Raw genomic sequence first — 17,433 nt, forward strand, 5'->3', positions numbered from 1 at the left:
ATTTGCATTTGTGATTGTATGTACTTGTATACTATTTTGAAATGTTCTTTCTCGCAACTTGGGAAATAATTTTTGCTGTAGTTGCTTACGTACCGGACAATCTTTATAATTTGCTGTATGATTTCCTTTGCAGTTTGCACACATTACATCTTTAATTTTTTTTTTTGATTGGACACTCCTTGGTTTGATGATATTAAGCACATTTAACACACACTGCACTTTTAAAACAGTAATTTTTCGTATGTCCGTACTCTTGGCAATTTTGACACTGAGGAATTTCTCTTTTTATGTTTGGTGGTTCGAATTTGATTACTGTGTGAAGAAGTTTTGTTTCTTTGTAGGACTTTTATAATCATGTTCAATTTCAATTGTGAAGAGCGGTAGTGGTGCTTTTGTGATGAGATGTCTTATGTTATGAATACTTAGTACTTTGTGTCCGTGATTTTCTATGGCAGCTTTTAATCTTTCAGTATCAACTGACGGATGCATGCTTCTTAGAATTATTTTGAAACCTTTTCCTTCTTTACGCTGGTAGGTGTAGAATTGTGTATTTTTTTCTTTCAGTGCGTTTATTATCGGGAGATACTTTTCCGATGCTGGTGGTTGAATTTTAATTTGATCTTGTCCTATTACTTTTAGTGTAAAAATATTTTTGACTATTGTGTTTAATAATTTTTCTAACAGTTGGATATCTTCTACGTTGTAAACAAAGATCGGAGGGAATTTGTTTATCGTTTTGTTTGCTTCGTTACTTCATGATTTTTCATCTTCACTATGATTATTTACTTTATCATCTTCTAGTATTTCGAATTTATTTCTTGTATTACTTAGCCAGTAGTCTAATTTTGCTTATTTGATAGTTTGAATAATTTGTGTTTCATTGCCTGGACTGCTGCGACTGCTTGGACTTATTTTATTAGAAGCGATTTTCCACTCTCCAGGTTTATCTTTATTGTTGGTTAACGAATCATCAGTTACTTTTGTGGCCATTTCGGCCGTCTTGTTTTGTAATTCTGTTAAACGAGTTTCACCTTTAACTGTCACTTATGCTATTGTTATAAATAAGACTTTTCCGGTAGAGCGCAGTTATAACACGTCTACTCACTTCAAGGTTCAAACGCTAACTGATATTATGTATTGAATTACATATTTACAGTTATTTTGTCTTAGGGGTGGTTTACCCCCCTTAGGGGTAATATTTATTAAAACACTGAAAAACGTCAACTAAATTTTGTTATTATGGATGTTTAAACATTTTTGCCAAGTTTTTTAGTCGGTTTAAGCTTTTTTATTATAAAATTATGCCAAAAAATATATATTTTCAACCCCTAAAAAATAGGGAATGCTACCCTTACTCTTCAAATCACCATAAAATACTTGCTTCTTTTGTAAGAAATAACCTCCAATTTGTTTCACTGAAAAATATTAATTTTAAGCCGAGATATTAAAATAAACGCTTTTTGGAGGTTAACTTTAGGGGATGTTTTTACCCCTTAAAAGTGAAAATTAGCCGAAAAAAAAATACGTGTCTCTGATTTTTTTATGTTCTACAATATGTATCAAAATCATCAAAATTGGTGAGTTCGGGTTGGGTACTTTTCTTGTAAGTCTCTTTCTTCAAATGCTGCTCGTGAACAATTTGCTGTAGCTTCCTCCTCGATTGCGTTTCCCACTATTTTCTCATATTTCTTATACGTATTATTTACACAATCTAGGCATATTTGTGCAATTAAGAATTTTGTTTAAGCTCGTTTAACCTGTACCAGAATGTATTGCACCTGAAATAATAATACACAATTTAAAAATGATGTTACAGTATAATAAATGTTGTTCAAAGCTAATGGTAAAAGTAAATATTATACTGAAAAATGTCACGGGTACACAACTTACCAAGCACTAATCCAGCATTGATTTCTGATACGTGCTTTTCAAATATTTTGCCAGTATTAACATTTGTCACAGTTGCACAATGTTTGCATGTAATTGATAAACCAGAATGACATCCAATCAGTCTTTCTTTTGTCATATCTTCCAAGTGTAAAATGTTGTTGCATTCACCGCATTTTAGATTTTTTCCTAGTTCTGCTAGTTGAACGAGGCGCAATCCCTCACATACATTATTCGTCTTTTGCTCAATTAATTTTTTTTCGGTAGGTTTTTTCTTCGCATCAGACATAGCCTTTAGAGCTTTTATTATACGACCGTTTGTTTTCTTTAATATAAAAAATCCTTTTTTACTTCGGAAATGCATTGACATCTTCTAGATTTGTTGCAGTTTACACATAAGAACAATACACCATAACCTTTCTATTATGCCTTGCTTATGCTTTCGAACTGACGCACGTGTAGTAGTCAGGAAACCGGTGCTGCCAAATCGCATAAATCGTTGCGAATTCGCGTTTTTTTATATCTGCATATGAACTGGTGCTCAACTCATTTAATAACTTTACCGATAAAAGATCCAGTTACTTTTGGTAGTATGAGTTAAGCACGATTGTGAGGGAGAGAACGTCCTTAACGAAAGAATTAACAAATAACCCCATTCTTGTCGTGTATAATTAAATAAAGAAATATATAGATTGAATAAAAAAGCAGAAGCAAAGTTAATGTAAAAACGTAATTATAATATTTGAAAATAAATAAAATATAAGTTTTATCCATCCCGTCAAAACTTAGTAATAATATTTAAACACATGACCTTAAATACTAATATTGAGTAAGGTTCAATACATTTTATCAAATTTAAGTATATAGAAAATTTAAATGATCATGTGTTATTAGATTTTTATAAAATAATAAATGTCAAGTGAATTTTTATTTGTCCGTAATATTTTTTCTTAAATTATATAATTTATTCATTTGACAACAGTATTATAGTTTGAAAGTTGGCATACTATAGATTTTATTAAAGAACAATGTAAATTATCCTTCACAAAGTCTATTTTTATTTAAGTCTAGTAAAGCAATAAAATAACTTACAATAATGATTGGTAGAATTTTAAAATCGTCTAAACAATTCTAGTTTACAATAAATAATGATCAATAGTGTTATTCATAATCTCTTTCAATTAATGTAACTTGAAACTTAGATTAAAAATAATGTAGCAAACGTGTATGAATATGCGATATTGTTTTTCGTAAAATGTTAAACTCTTTATCCAGTGTTACTTTATTTATTTTTTAAGTTTATATTATAAAATTGAATGATATTTTATGAACAAATTTTAATTAAAAAGATAAATAGAATAAATCTATTGGAAATTTACTGTGTTTTAGATACTGTAGAACGTTATGAAAAATTCATCGCTAATGAAATTATAAAGTTGACAAGTTTAATTGAAATTAAAGTTTTAGTGGAAAACCCAAGATTTAGAGCGAAGCATAAACTACAATATAATTTTCATATTCTGAACCATAGCGTTTACATTAAAATACAATTTAAGTTTTTTCATTAAAATCTAACGAACTATATGAATCCAAAAAAAATGACGGTTATGTTTTTATTAATTGATATAATTGCCTTTATAAGCATCGTCATTTAATAAAATGGTTATACACATTATTTTATATGAATACTCATTCTATCACTGCTATATGTTACTCAAAGTACAATGATTCTTTATATGACATCATGAAATTTTTACAGTCGAATTTTATTAAAATGAAATTACAATAAATCTTATAAAAATACTAGTAATTTTTTCATATAGCAGTATTATTTTAATGACCTGAAGTATTAAGAAAATTACTAAAATAAAATATTTCAGAATGAAATACAAATAATACGTATATTATTTTTAACATAATTGAAAACTATTATGATATATTTAAATAATAACCTTAAGCGTATCCGATTGTTCATTCAAATCGATTGGGATGCGGACTGGTTCATGAAAAAAACAGCCAGGCATATTTTACTAATTGCTGCTTTAGTATATACTTATTAATTTTACATAAGATATAAGAAAACAATACCAATGTTACTTTATATATATATTTTCATAATTGTTACATATGTCAATGGTTTAAAAATTTAAATGACAATGACTCAATACAAATTACAACACAAATAAAATAGAAAATAAATATACAAATGATATAGATCAATCTTTGAAGAAAAAGAAAATTTTCACTTAAGAGGTCATACGCTTGTTTAAATATAGTCTGCTGTGGAGGGGTACGTCGATCGAGTTATTTTTACAATTGCAATATGATAAACATGACTAAATAGTTCAAAGTAATATATCATTTTAATGTTATAATTAAAATATTGTTATAATAATAAAAATTATTTTCAAATATTATTTTATCATGTTCAATTTTGCAATATTCTTTATCATTACGTATAATAAAATAAGAAATATACTATTTTAATAAACAGTTAGACACCTAAAATAAATAATAATCTTAAGAACTTTTTTGTTAATATTTATTATTTTAAGTGTTATTTTATATCGTTTTGTATTTAAAGTATAGTTTTTATTGTAAAGAAATGATCAACAATAGAGACAACATACACACATTACCTTTAACGTTATTTAATCACACAATTGTTGATTTTGAAGATTGTTTATATTAATTTAAAATAAACCATACGTAATGCTTAATTTTTATGAATTGAACTCTAAAATAACAAATATAGTTCAATTTTTAGACAAAAATAATTGTTAAATGTATTTACAAAAATTTTTCCATACAAATACATCCTACATTCAACAATATATAGGAATAGAAGTACTGAATTTGATAATCATTCTCAAACGCCTCCACGATTTATACTTTAACATCACAAAAAATATAAAAATTCACTAGTAGTAAGTAAACTAAAAGGTTTGAATATGAAGGGGAATTCAATTTGAAGAATATCAGGTCATATGTGATTTGTGTATTGTAAAATAATCAATGCTCACTTGCGTGTGATTCAACAATTGTATGTGATCAAATCACTACCTGATGTAACATCGCTCTAAATCTCATTTTTTTCTATTTTTACTTTTTAATAATTTATTTCTCATATGTTTCCCATCGCACTCCTGATATGTGAAATCAATTAAATAAATTATAAACTTTTATCGACACTTTGATGTGACGTTACTGAGTAGGCTATGAACAGGATGGAAAATAAAAAAAGAGAGAAAAAAAAGACATGCAACAACTCTATGCCTCTCCTTACACTTTCTTTCTCTCTTATTCGGGGTTATGTTCCATACTCACAAAGAAGGGTCTCCACGTGTACCTCATCGATTTAGATTCTATTGTAATATGTTATAGTTCTCTAAAAAATATTAGATATGTATTTTTTTCAAGTGCTAACTCGCTTATTTTAGGCGTGAAAATCACCATTAAAGTTCATCCCTAAAAACAGTTTTATTTCAATATCTCAAAAACTATTTGGAGTTTCTGAATAAAATCAACGTCAAAAGATTTCTTACAAAAATACACTACTTTAGACATAGCTTCTATACCAAACGGGTGCAACCTTTTTTTTTCAGGGGTAGTTGTGTATTTTTCTTATTATTTTTTCATACAAAGTTAGTTTCGGTTAGAAATTGCACTCATAATGAGAAAATAAAAAATTTAATTTGATGTGTTTCGGTATTTTTGAAGAAAAGATTTTTCAGGGATGTTTTATCCCTACAATCCTCCCCTACCAAATCATAAGAATACATATCAAATTTCTACAATAACATTAAAGGCTATATTATTAACTAAAGATGTAGTTTAATTGTGAAGTTTATTATTGAGGTTTAGTAAGGTGGGGTAAGAAGGCTAATCCATGTAACCTTGGAAACATCCAGCTTTTTTGTTCTTTTAATAATTAAATTTTGCACCAGAAGTTAACTAAACGGTCTAACCTCCTACTCTCTAATTCGAACCCCTAATAATCACCCCTACCAAATCAAAAACAGGCTCATCCACCTAATCCTGGGAACTACGAGTTTAGTCGCTTATTTTTTTTTTTTTTAATTTAAATTCCGCACTACAAGCCAGCTCATCCACGTAAGCATTTGCCCCAAATCCATGAATTACAAACCCACAATCCTCAAACCCGCAAACCTTAAACTCGAGAGCCTTAAGCCAATTAACCTCGAAACCAACCAATTCAAAAACCAACGAATCCCAAACCCACATATCCCACAAACCATATACGCCCAAATCATTAAACTCATTAACCCCAAAACCCACGAACCTCAAACTCACAAACTCCAAAGCCCAAACCAATAAACCTCGAAACCCACAAACCCCAAAAATCCACAAACTCGAAAACCCACAAACCCTAAAATCAACAAACTACAAATTTCAATCCCATAATCCCAAGCCCACATACCCCGAACCCATAAATCCTTAAACTGAGAATCAACCAAATTATAAATTAGGTAGGTACAGTAGGTTTGCGGTTCAAGGTTTTATGAATTTTGGGTTATGGATTAAGGGTTTGTAGGTATGGAGTTAATCGGTTTGTGGTTTGTGGGTTTATGGTTTGTGGGTTAATGAGTTTGGTGATTTGGGGGTATCTAGTTTGTGAGTTGATGGCTTGTGGATTTGGATTGGCTTCGGGGATTGTTGGTGTTAACCCATTTCTTCCCAATCGACCATGAGACTACCGATTGGTTTATCGTCTTGTAAAATGGGTAGAATCGCTTGAAATCGATATGCAAAATACCATTTCCGAAGCAAAAAGACTTGCTCTTTCTGAATCTGCAAACAGATTTTCAAAATTTTACGATCCAAAAACAATATGGCGGCTCAAACTTAGTGAAAATTTCATTTTTTATTTTAACTGAATTTCCTTTTTTTTCGAGTAAAGTATGTAACGTATACCTACTAAACAATTTTATTTCACTATTAGTATGGTTGTAGGACTTCTGTGATCGATTATTGATATTTTTGAAAATCCAAAATTTAAAATGGCGGACGAAAAATTGATTAATTTTCTGAAAAATGAAGGAAAATGAGAAAATATATATTTCTTGTGTTTTTGAGGGTACTGATTTGATATCTGGTGTTGATTTTTGAAAATTCTTGCATCGAAAATCAATATCGAGCATTCGAAATGGCTGATAAACTTAATTTATTTTATAAATATATTTTTTCTAGCGAAAATCCACAGGTTTAGCATTCATTAATTTTCTAAATAATAAAAGTTACAATAAAATTATTTCAAATCATATCTTACTTATAAAACGGCCGCTAGGTGGCGAACAGTCATTTTTTTGTACTTGCAGTAAAATCTGCAATCCTAAATCCATATAGGTACCCGATATTTTCCGCAAATTTGTATACTTAAAAAAAATAAACTACATAATTTATATTACTATTGTATTACAATAATAATAATTTATATAAAAACTTCGACTACTACTGCTATTGATTTATTATAATATTTTTGAACCTCATAATATTATAATTTTGAATAACTTTACAAAATAACATCTGGTGTAAAGTATGCCAAAGAAAAACGCAAAGCAATCCGACAATAGCATTACTGTTGAAACTACTGAGCTTATGGATTTAGATTCCGATCATGTTGACGGAACAGATAAAACGTTTTCTAATTTACCCGAAACTTTATTTAGAAACGTTGCTGTGATTCCTGATGATATTGGAAGTGAAGATGAATCAACCAATGAAAACGATTCAGCTGACAGTGTTCAGATAATTGAAGGACGCAACTGTCCAGAAAGGTATCAAATAGTTGACAAATCCCTCATTTCTTCAAATAAAAAACTAGAACCTTCACATGAGTATGTATGGAAAGATGGAGAAAAATTTTATGATTCGATACCTAAATCAGAAATATTTTTGGATGAGGAGATAAAAAATAATTTGCGTCAAAAAACATGCGCTGAGTTGTTTGAGTTATTTTTTTCAGATGAAATCCTATAATAAAATCATATAATAAAAGATTATATAATTGAAGTAAGTGCTGAAAATGATTTAGATATTGATACTGATGATTTGAATAAATTCATTGGGATAGTTATGTTTTCTATTATCAACAGTCGTAAATGTTATAGGGATTATTGGTCTAACGATTCTTTATACCATTCCGATACAGTTTCTAAGACCATGTCGCGTAATAAATTTGAAAATATAAAAAATAAATTTAAAATGAATAAAAAAGAAGATAGAAATGATGCAGATAGAGTATGGAGAGTCAGAAAAATAATAAACATTTTTCGAACAAATATTCAGCAATTTGATTTTTTTTGTTCTGCCCTTTCGATCGATGAGATGATGGTTAAATTTTTTGGTTGTACCATACTCAAACAATTTATAAGAAATAAACCTGTACGATTTGGAATAAAGCTTTGGGCGCTTTGTACAATTCAGGGATATTTATTAGATTTTGATGTTTACTGTGGTCACGATTCAAGTAGCGAAGAAAAATGTGCTTTGGGTTCTAGAGTAGTGATAAAAATGTTAAAAGAATTTCTTCAGAGAAAGTTGGCAGATGAAATTTCGAAATACCACGTCAGTTTTGACAATTATTTTAGTTCACCTGATTTATGATAACAAACAAGAAATAGTTTCCGAACTTGATACTTTAAAAAAAAACATACCATCGATAAAAAATCTGAGCGTGGTACTTATGTAGTAACTCACGAAGTAAATAGTGGCATAAACTATGTTACAGTAAAGGATTCTAAAAATGTTTCTATCATTTCAACTGCAAGCTCTATTAAGCCACGATCTGAAGTGGAAAGAACTGATAAAAGTATAAAAAAAAAATTCCACTAGAGTTTCCTTTGGTTTTTATAATTTATAACATGTTTATGGGAGGTGTTGATCTTCATGATCAACATTGCAGTGATTTTCGACCAACTATTCATGGTAAAAAGTGGACATGGCCTATGTTTTGTAGGCTTATACAATCATCACTAACTAATGGTATGGTCTTATATAATTTAGTGCATAGTAAGAAAATATCAGCTAAAGAGTTTGTCTCGAATGTCATAAGAGTATACTTGAAACAAAGCGAAGAATCACTATCTCAACATTCACTCGTCATGATTCCTAAGGCACGCAAAGAATGTAAGGTATGTAAAGATCGAACTACTTATTATTGTTATGATTGTAAAGAACATTATTGTGTTCAATGTTTCAGATCCTACCATAGTTTGCATCAAAGTTCTCAAAGATATACACAACAAACATGTAAATCAGGAAAAAAGTGTGATAACCAACGTACTAACAATTTTTGCGAAAAATGCGATAAATATATATGTTGTAAATGTTTTGACAGTTATGATCATACTTTTTCAACATCTCAGTAACTCAATTATTTACTACTACTATTCACTGAACATAATTTTTACACTGAAAATGATTTATAACTACTATATATATAATGAAATATCAATTTATTAGCTTCAAAAGCATATAAAAATGTGTACTTTATAAAAAAAAAACTCAAGTAAAAAAAAATTAAGTTTATCAGCCATTTTAAATGCTCTATATTGATTTTCAATGCAAGAATTTTCAAAAAGTAACATAAAATATCAAATCAGCATCCTCAAAAATGCAAGAAATATATATTTTCTCATTTTCCTTCATTTTCCAGAATTTTTCAATTTTTCGACCGCTATTTTAAATTTTGGATTTTCAAAAATATCAATAATCGATAACAGAAGTTCTACAACCATACTAATAGTGAAATAAAATTGTTTATTAGGTATACGTTACATACTTTACTCGAAAAAAAGGGAAATTCAGTTAAAATAAAAAATGAAATTTTCACTAAGTTTGAGCCGCCATATTGTTTTTGGATCGCAAAATTTTGAAAATCTGTTTGCAGATTCGAAAAGAGCAAGTCTTTTTGCTTCGGAAATGGTACTTTGCATGTCGATTTCAAGCGATCCTACCCATTTTACAGGACGATAAACCAAACGATAGTCTCATGGTCGATTGGGAAGAAATGGGTTAAGCTGTTATGTCACGTCTCCGTAACTGTGACATGTATTTATTCGAATTAATAAATTTCAATTTAAGACGGTATGATCGAGATGTAATACATATATATATATTTATATATACGAGGTGTGATCAAAAAGTAAGGTGAATTTTTATTTTTCTCAAAAAATATTTATTTATTCATCAATTTTTATTTTATCTCCTTCAAAGTAATCCCCCTCAGATATAATGCACTTGTGCCAACGCTTTTTCCAATCCTCAAAGCATTTCAAAAAATCATTTTTTGTGATCTTGTTTAGTTCATCCTTCGATGCCGTCTTTATCTCCTCAATCGTGGCAAAACGCCGTCCTTTCATGGGCCTCTTCAGTTTTGGGAACAAGAAGAAATCACAGGGGGCCAGATCTGGGGAATACGGAGCCTGTGGCATCGTTACTGTGTTGGTTTTAGCCAAAAATTCGCGCACAAGCAACGATGTGTGAGCAGGGGCGTTATCATGGTGCAAAAGCCAATTTTTATTTTTCCACAAATTCGGACGTTTCTGGCGGATTGCTTCGCGCAAATTGCGCATAACTTGCAGGTAATATCCCTTATTTACTGTTCTACCCTGTGGCAAGAACTCATGATGCACCACGCCCCTGCAGTCAAAGAAAACTGTAAGCAAAACCTTTACATTTCATCGAACTTGGCGTGCTTTTTTTGGTCTTGGTGATCCAGAATGCCTCCACTGGGACGATTGAGTCTTAGTCTCGATGTCATAACCGTATACCCATGTTTCGTCACCCGTTATAACCCTGTTGAGTAAATCTGGATCATCGTTGACGTCATTCAGTAGCTCTTGGGCGATGCTCATGCGACGTTTCTTTTTGTCGAAATTGAGCAATTTCGGAACAAACTTCGCTGACACACGTCTCATGTCTAAAACACTCGTCAAAATTGATTGGCACGAACCAAATGAGATGCCAATATCATCAGCAATTTCTCTAATGGTAATTCGACGATTTCCCAACACTATTTTCTTCACTTCTTCAACATTCTCATCAGCTGTTGATGTGCTGGGGCGTCCAGAACGAGGTTCGTCGTCGGTGTCTTCTCGGCCTTCTTGGAAGAGTTTATACCACTTGTAAACATTTTTTTGGCTTAAAGTAGACTCACCGTATGCCACTTTCAGCATTTTAAGTGTTTTGGAACATTTGATTCCATTTTTCACACAAAATTTAATGCAAACTCTTTGATCCATGTTTTTAGACAGCAGCAAATCGTGGATCACGCAAAACACTTCTAACCTTGATGCCTCTCACAAACAAACCAAACATACTACAAAGCTAAAATTTGGAACGTATGTTCTAGACGAGTGTACCGACATAACCAAATAAAAAAGTCGAAGATCGAACGGAGGTAGCCCGCTAAATTTCAAAATTCACCTTACTTTTTGATCACACCTCGTATATGATGGCAGGACTTACCAGGGTTGTTCGTTATGAAAGGAATATTATTTCCAACTCTTACTTTCATTGATGGATATCTTCCAATTAATCTCACTTCTTTAATATTTTTTTCTACTTTTTTATATTATTCCTTTTAAATTAATGTTGTAATTATTGAGGATATCTCCATGGAAGTTGTAGCAATGAATTTTAAACGCAATATTTAAGAACACTAGTAAAATTTCACTTTATTTGATAAATAGAATTCACTCTATGAGCGGTAATTGAATTAATACAATGGAATTGTCGCGTGTCGCGAAACAACTACCTAAAGAAATTGCTACGCTCTTTTATATATTGACTCATTAGCCTACATTGATTTGTCGAATAATCAAGAAGTTAATATGTTAGTGTTTCGATTTCTGGGTTGGAATTCTGTTGAGTTCGATTAGTTTGACAATTTTGTTTCGTAAAGGTATTGTTGTAGTAATTGGTTACAATGTCAACACTGTGTTGGTTGCTTTTCTCGGTATTGGTGTGAGATTTAACTATCGTATTCCAATTTTGTAGTATTGGGGAATGATTGCGTTACAAATTATCTCTGTTTCCATCTTCAATAAGATGTGTGTTTTTAGTGTGAGGTAGTATGTTTTGATTTTACTGGAAGTTGTGCAAAGCATCTATCCGTGTGGAGTAGTTGAACTTCTTGAACTTCAGTATATTGTATGATGCATCGTATGTACGGCTTCCCCTGCAAGCCGAGCTATATACCCAGGCTTCTCCATGAGGTTATATGCAAAGTCGTCAGGTGTCATGGATGCAATGGATAGGGAATTGTACAGGATTTTGCTTTCCAATTCATATTTTTGTTTTAAAATATCTAGGTAAAGGTTTTTAGTTTCTGATCTGATGTGTTTCTCTACGTACACGAACTTACTATTAAAATACGTAAATAAATCGTAATTAAGTATCCCTTGCTTTGTCTGAATATCGTTGTCGAATAGAAAATTGAGTTCCGATCTTTCATATATAAGAAGTTTTGGGTGTTCGGGTTTGTCAGAAATCTATTACAAAAACTTATATTTCTTCTAGTTGACAATGCAAAAGATACTTCTTTTGTGCTTATGCTAAATATTATTTCTTCATTGGGCGAGGTTATTTTCGAGACCGGACCCCTATATAAAACTTCGTATTGGTTCATAAAACAGTATTCGTGTGGTAATAACGTCCAGAAAGTGTAACCTTTGTCCATATCAATACAATGTTGGTCTGAAAATTTGCATACTGTACCCGAATTTAACCTTATTTTGTCACTTTCTAACCTAACCGCTGCGTAACTCTCCCATAGCATTATTTTTATAAGACCCTGTACGAAATCGTTACTCTATGTTTTGAAATTGTCGGCATAGGCCGCTCCGGAACAAGATTTTCCCTCAACATTTCCTGCTAAATCTAATCCTGGATTTTCGTAGAGTTAATTTTTAATCTCGCTATAATATGTACATTATCTTATTTGAAAATACCCGTTTGATGGATGTTATTACAATCATTGTGTGATATTTCGTAGATGTATTCTTGAAGTGCGTTTTCTGTTGGACCTAAATGGCTAAGCATGCCGCAATGGAAAACTGTATGTTGTATTACAATTTTACATTGGATAATTTTCAATGACCTAAATTCGGTTTTTTGTAGTAGTTCTATTGTAGATTGTGTTGCATTTATTTTTAATTCTTGGAAATCACATTCTCCAGCGTCCACAAGGGAGTATGTTGTGATGGCCGGATTTGTTGAGCCGCAGTTGAACCCGATGAGTCCTTTGCTTGTTTGAAGGAAAGTGATTAGTATTAATATAATTAATAAATGTCGTTCCATTGTATTTTTTAGAATAAAAAAAATATTAATCTATTTGTTTAACTAAACTTAATTTATTCACATGAACTGTTTTTGGTTTTCCGCTGTTATTAATTACAACGCAGCCCTTTTTTATTATTTTTAATATTTCAAAACGTTCTAAATATTTATTTTTTTCTTATTTTCCTGGGCTTGGTTCTTTCATGAACCAGACTTTGTCTCCGATTTTGAATTCTATAGGATTTATAAATCGGTCATAGTATTGTTTTGATTTTTGTTTTGAAATTACCAAATTTTCTATAGCCATGTGTGATAGTTCGTTCATATTTTTTATTAAGTTCTCTAAGTATCCATTAAAGGTTGATAATTGTTCGGATTTTTTTAGATGTACGCTGGATGGTAGTTTGGGTAGAAAGGCAAAAACAAGTTCATGCGGCGTAAAGTTGTGACCAGTGTGAATGCTGATATTATAATTAAATTGTGCTAGTTGTAAAAGTTCTTCCCAATCACATTTTTTCGACGTGAATTATTTGATATATTCACAAAGAGAATTATTTGCTCTCTCGACAGAGCATTTGGATTGTGGGGAGAATGTTGTTTCAATTTTTTCGAATTGAAATCTTTTTGCTATTTGTTTTAACAATTTACTTTCAAAGTTCTGAGCTTTATCTGTTAATACTACTTTTGGTGTTCTGAAAATGCAAATGAATCTTTTTATAAAAGCTTCGCTTACTGTTTCCGCGGTTCGTTCTTTCAAAGCTATTAGAGTGATAAATTTTGAGAGTTGGTTTTGAATTGAAAGTATGTATTGATTATTATTTTTTGTAATCTCGAATGCTCCCATTATATCCACTGAGACTTTATCGAATGGTTTGAAAGATGTGTCGGTCAGAGTCACTGGTTGTCTCGTTGGTTTACGTTTTAATTTGTTTCTTTGACATTCCTGACACATTGAAATTCTTCTTTGTATTTCTTTCTTTAGATTTTCCCAGTAATATTTCTCTTTAATTTTATTACAAGTTCGGTTAATTCCTAAATGACCTCCGAGTTTAGAAGTGTGATATATTTTATAGAGTTCGTTTCTCTGATCTAAATCACTGACATATTCGATATGATTCATGCAAACGATGATTTTAATATTACTTCCTTTGAAAGTTGTTTTGATCATGTTTATTATGTTAATTTTGCTTTCTGTGCCCGCGTTGTGAGACATGTTTTAACTTCTATAGGGTTTGTCGATAAATAATTAGCTGGGCCGTTTTAGTTACCTGGGCAGTAAATTATGTCAAAGTCATAATCGACTAATATTAACCGCCATTTTTGCACTCTGCTATTATTATCGGCTGACTTTAATAAGAGTAGAGGTTTGTGATCAGTTACTATAGTAAATTTGTTACCAAATAAGTAGGTTCGGAATGTTTTGATCGCGAAGATTATTCCAAGAGTCTCTCTTTCGTAAGTCATATAGTTTTGTTCTATTTTGTTTAAAACTCTGGACACATATGCGATGGGTAACCTAATTCTCCTTGAGAAAGCACCGCACCTAAACTATGGTTTGACGCATCTGTTCTAACAATATAAGGTTTGTCGAATTGTGGATGTTGTAAAATGGGAGCTTCGCATAGTAATTTCTTCAGTTTATCCAATGCCAGTTGTTCTATTTTCCAGAAAAAGTTTACATTTTTGTGCAAAAGTATAATTAGCGGTTTTGTTATTTCAGCAAAATTCTCTTTGCAAGTGCTCTTTGTTCCAACTTGCATTGCTGACATACCGGGCAACTCTTCACGTACTTCCTGACCTGATCATATATCTTAAGCCAGTTGTACAAGCGCCTAGCCCTGGAGAACATACGCTCTCGTCCTTGATACCCTGCTATCGGAGCATCGTGGACCTCCTGGAGCACTTGGTGCCTTTTCTCTTTAGGCACCGCAAGCTTCCATGCTTCCTCGTTGTCGATGGATCCTTCACCGTCCTCATCAAGCTGATAATGATACAGCCTCCCCCCAACCTTCCATGTGGGGTGTGAGTGTGGATCCTGGCATACCTCCTGGTATTGTTGTAAATACCAGGCATCAGTGTTCTCCGGTGGACTATTTTTGGCACTCACTTCAGACCCGTCCTCCTCACAAGCCCTAGACAATGCCTCCGGCACGACATTGAGATCTCCCCTTCAATATTCAATATCGAAGACATTGCCTTGCAATGCTAGCGCCCAACGAGCTAGTCTTCCCATGAGATTTCTCATGTTGTGTAGCCATTTCAGGCAACTATGATCAGTGATGAGCTTGGACAGATGCCTTGCAATGAAAAGCCGGAATTTCCCAATGGCCCATACCACTGCCAAGCTCTCTTTCTCGGAGACTGTATAATTTCTCTCAGCACTGTTGAGTGATCGGCTGGCGTATTCAATCACACGCTCCTCTCCATCGACATCCTACATGAGGATCGACCCGATCCCACTATAGCTGGCGTCAGTTTGTAGTACAAACTGATCGCAAGGATCGGGTGGTTGAAGTATTGGGGTGGAAGTCATCGCCACCTGCAACCTCGCGAAAGCTCGCTCTTACTCCTCTTCCCAAGAGAAACGTACATTCTTCTTCGTCAGACGATTTATAGGTTCAGCGATCATGGCAAAGTCGGATATAAAACGTTTATACTACGACGTTATTTCCATGAATCGCTTAACCTGTTTGATAGTCCGGGGTATTGGATACTCTAGTATCGATCGTATCTTCTCGGGATCGGGTCTTACTCCACCCTGGTTCACGAGAACTCCCAAGTACCTTACTTCCATCTTACAGAAGTGACTTTTGGCTTAGTTGATGGTTAGACTCGCACCCAGAATTCGCTTTAATACTTTTTCCACATGCCACTTATGCTCCTCAAATGACGACGAAACCACAATTACGTCGTCGAGTTAGACAAAAGTAAATGGATCCATATCCGAGCCTATCACCTTATTCATCAGTCTCTGGAAGGTCGCTTCCGTGTATGACAGTCCGAAGGGCATCAATAAATATTAAATAATTTATTGATAATCTGTAAAAATTACTATGATACAAAATGATTACATATCTTGCTTATACACTCACGGAGATGCACTCGCTTGTTAGCTACATGGCTTAGTACGATCCTACAGATTATTTAGGGCGTACACTCTATATACATGTACATATACATATATCATGCTGCGCGCGCATACCTCGCTTGAGCACACCTTCATATACATATTCTCGTACGCATACATATACAGCATATAAATTACTAATATTCCAACACACCTCCTTAATCTTGTGCTGTAAATAAACTTAGTATCTAGTTATTCTTCTGAATATAATTAATCCATATAATTTTAAGAATTAATCAACAATTTTCGTACTGTAGTACATTTCAAGTTATATATGTACAGTCGAACCCGCGGCACTTCTCGTTGCGGCACTTCTTGCGCCCCCGCACTTCTCGTTGGCTGCGCCGCGGCACTTCTCAAGGGGCAGGGCCGTACACTGCCCCTTGCGTACCAGGGGGTCTCTCTTTCTCTTACGGCCTTATTGGAAGGCTTATTCTTCCCTCTTTATAATTTTAATAGATTTCCGAATATGTATGGATAATCTGACTTCAAACTTTTAGTTTTATGGATACACATACATAATCCGACTTTAAACTTTTAGTTTTATGGATGCAGATAATCCGATTTTAAACTTATGAACCCATCTCTTTCTCTTACGGCCTCACCGGCAGGCCTCACCTGCCCTCTCTTACTTCTAGAACTAAGATGTGATAATGATCTCGAGATAACCCTCGGCTATCCCCGAATCGCAGCCGAAACTGGTAGAGGCTGAGACAGCCTTGCGTAAAACGCGGCACTCATTTCACCCAAGCTGTTGCGTGCAGCCCTGGCTAATCGCCACACCGCCAGACGAGCGAAACATTGAGGAAGCATGCCGCATCTCATATGTTGTCATAAAACAACAGGCAGACGCTTGCCACGTCGAATCAACCAGATTACACTTAATGTTTTCCGAGATATTAATATAATTACTTAATAATTACCCCGAGACCTGTCGGTACCTGCTGTGGAAAACATTGGGATTGCCCAGAAGTTTTCCCGGCGCGTCCGACATCTATCGGTCCGATGTATTTTAATTATTCGCGCTTAGCTCTACCTAACCGTCTGCTACATCAGTCTATTTTGACTTTCGAATCTATCCAGTCGTAGGTTTGTTTATGTCATAGAAAATTTTG

The 17,433-nt window shown here is 32.9% G+C and overlaps 1 protein-coding gene across 1 annotated transcript in view; it reads right to left on the reverse strand.

The window, feature by feature from the left end:
* LOC131675456 (long-chain-fatty-acid--CoA ligase 5) overlaps positions 1-4,137 on the reverse strand; it is a 688,157-nt gene extending 684,020 nt beyond the window's left edge. Inside the window, exon 1 of the mRNA XM_058954441.1 lies at positions 3,840-4,137. Within this exon, the coding sequence (XP_058810424.1) occupies positions 3,840-3,911 (72 nt within the window). The 5' untranslated portion in view covers positions 3,912-4,137. The remainder of the gene's footprint in view (positions 1-3,839) is intronic.
* Positions 4,138-17,433: the final 13,296 nt, after the last annotated feature.

Source organism: Phymastichus coffea, unplaced genomic scaffold (genome assembly GCF_024137745.1).
Source record: "Phymastichus coffea isolate CEN01 unplaced genomic scaffold, Cenicafe_Pcof_1.1 PCOF00022, whole genome shotgun sequence".
Taxonomy (NCBI): Eukaryota; Metazoa; Arthropoda; class Insecta; order Hymenoptera; family Eulophidae; genus Phymastichus; species Phymastichus coffea.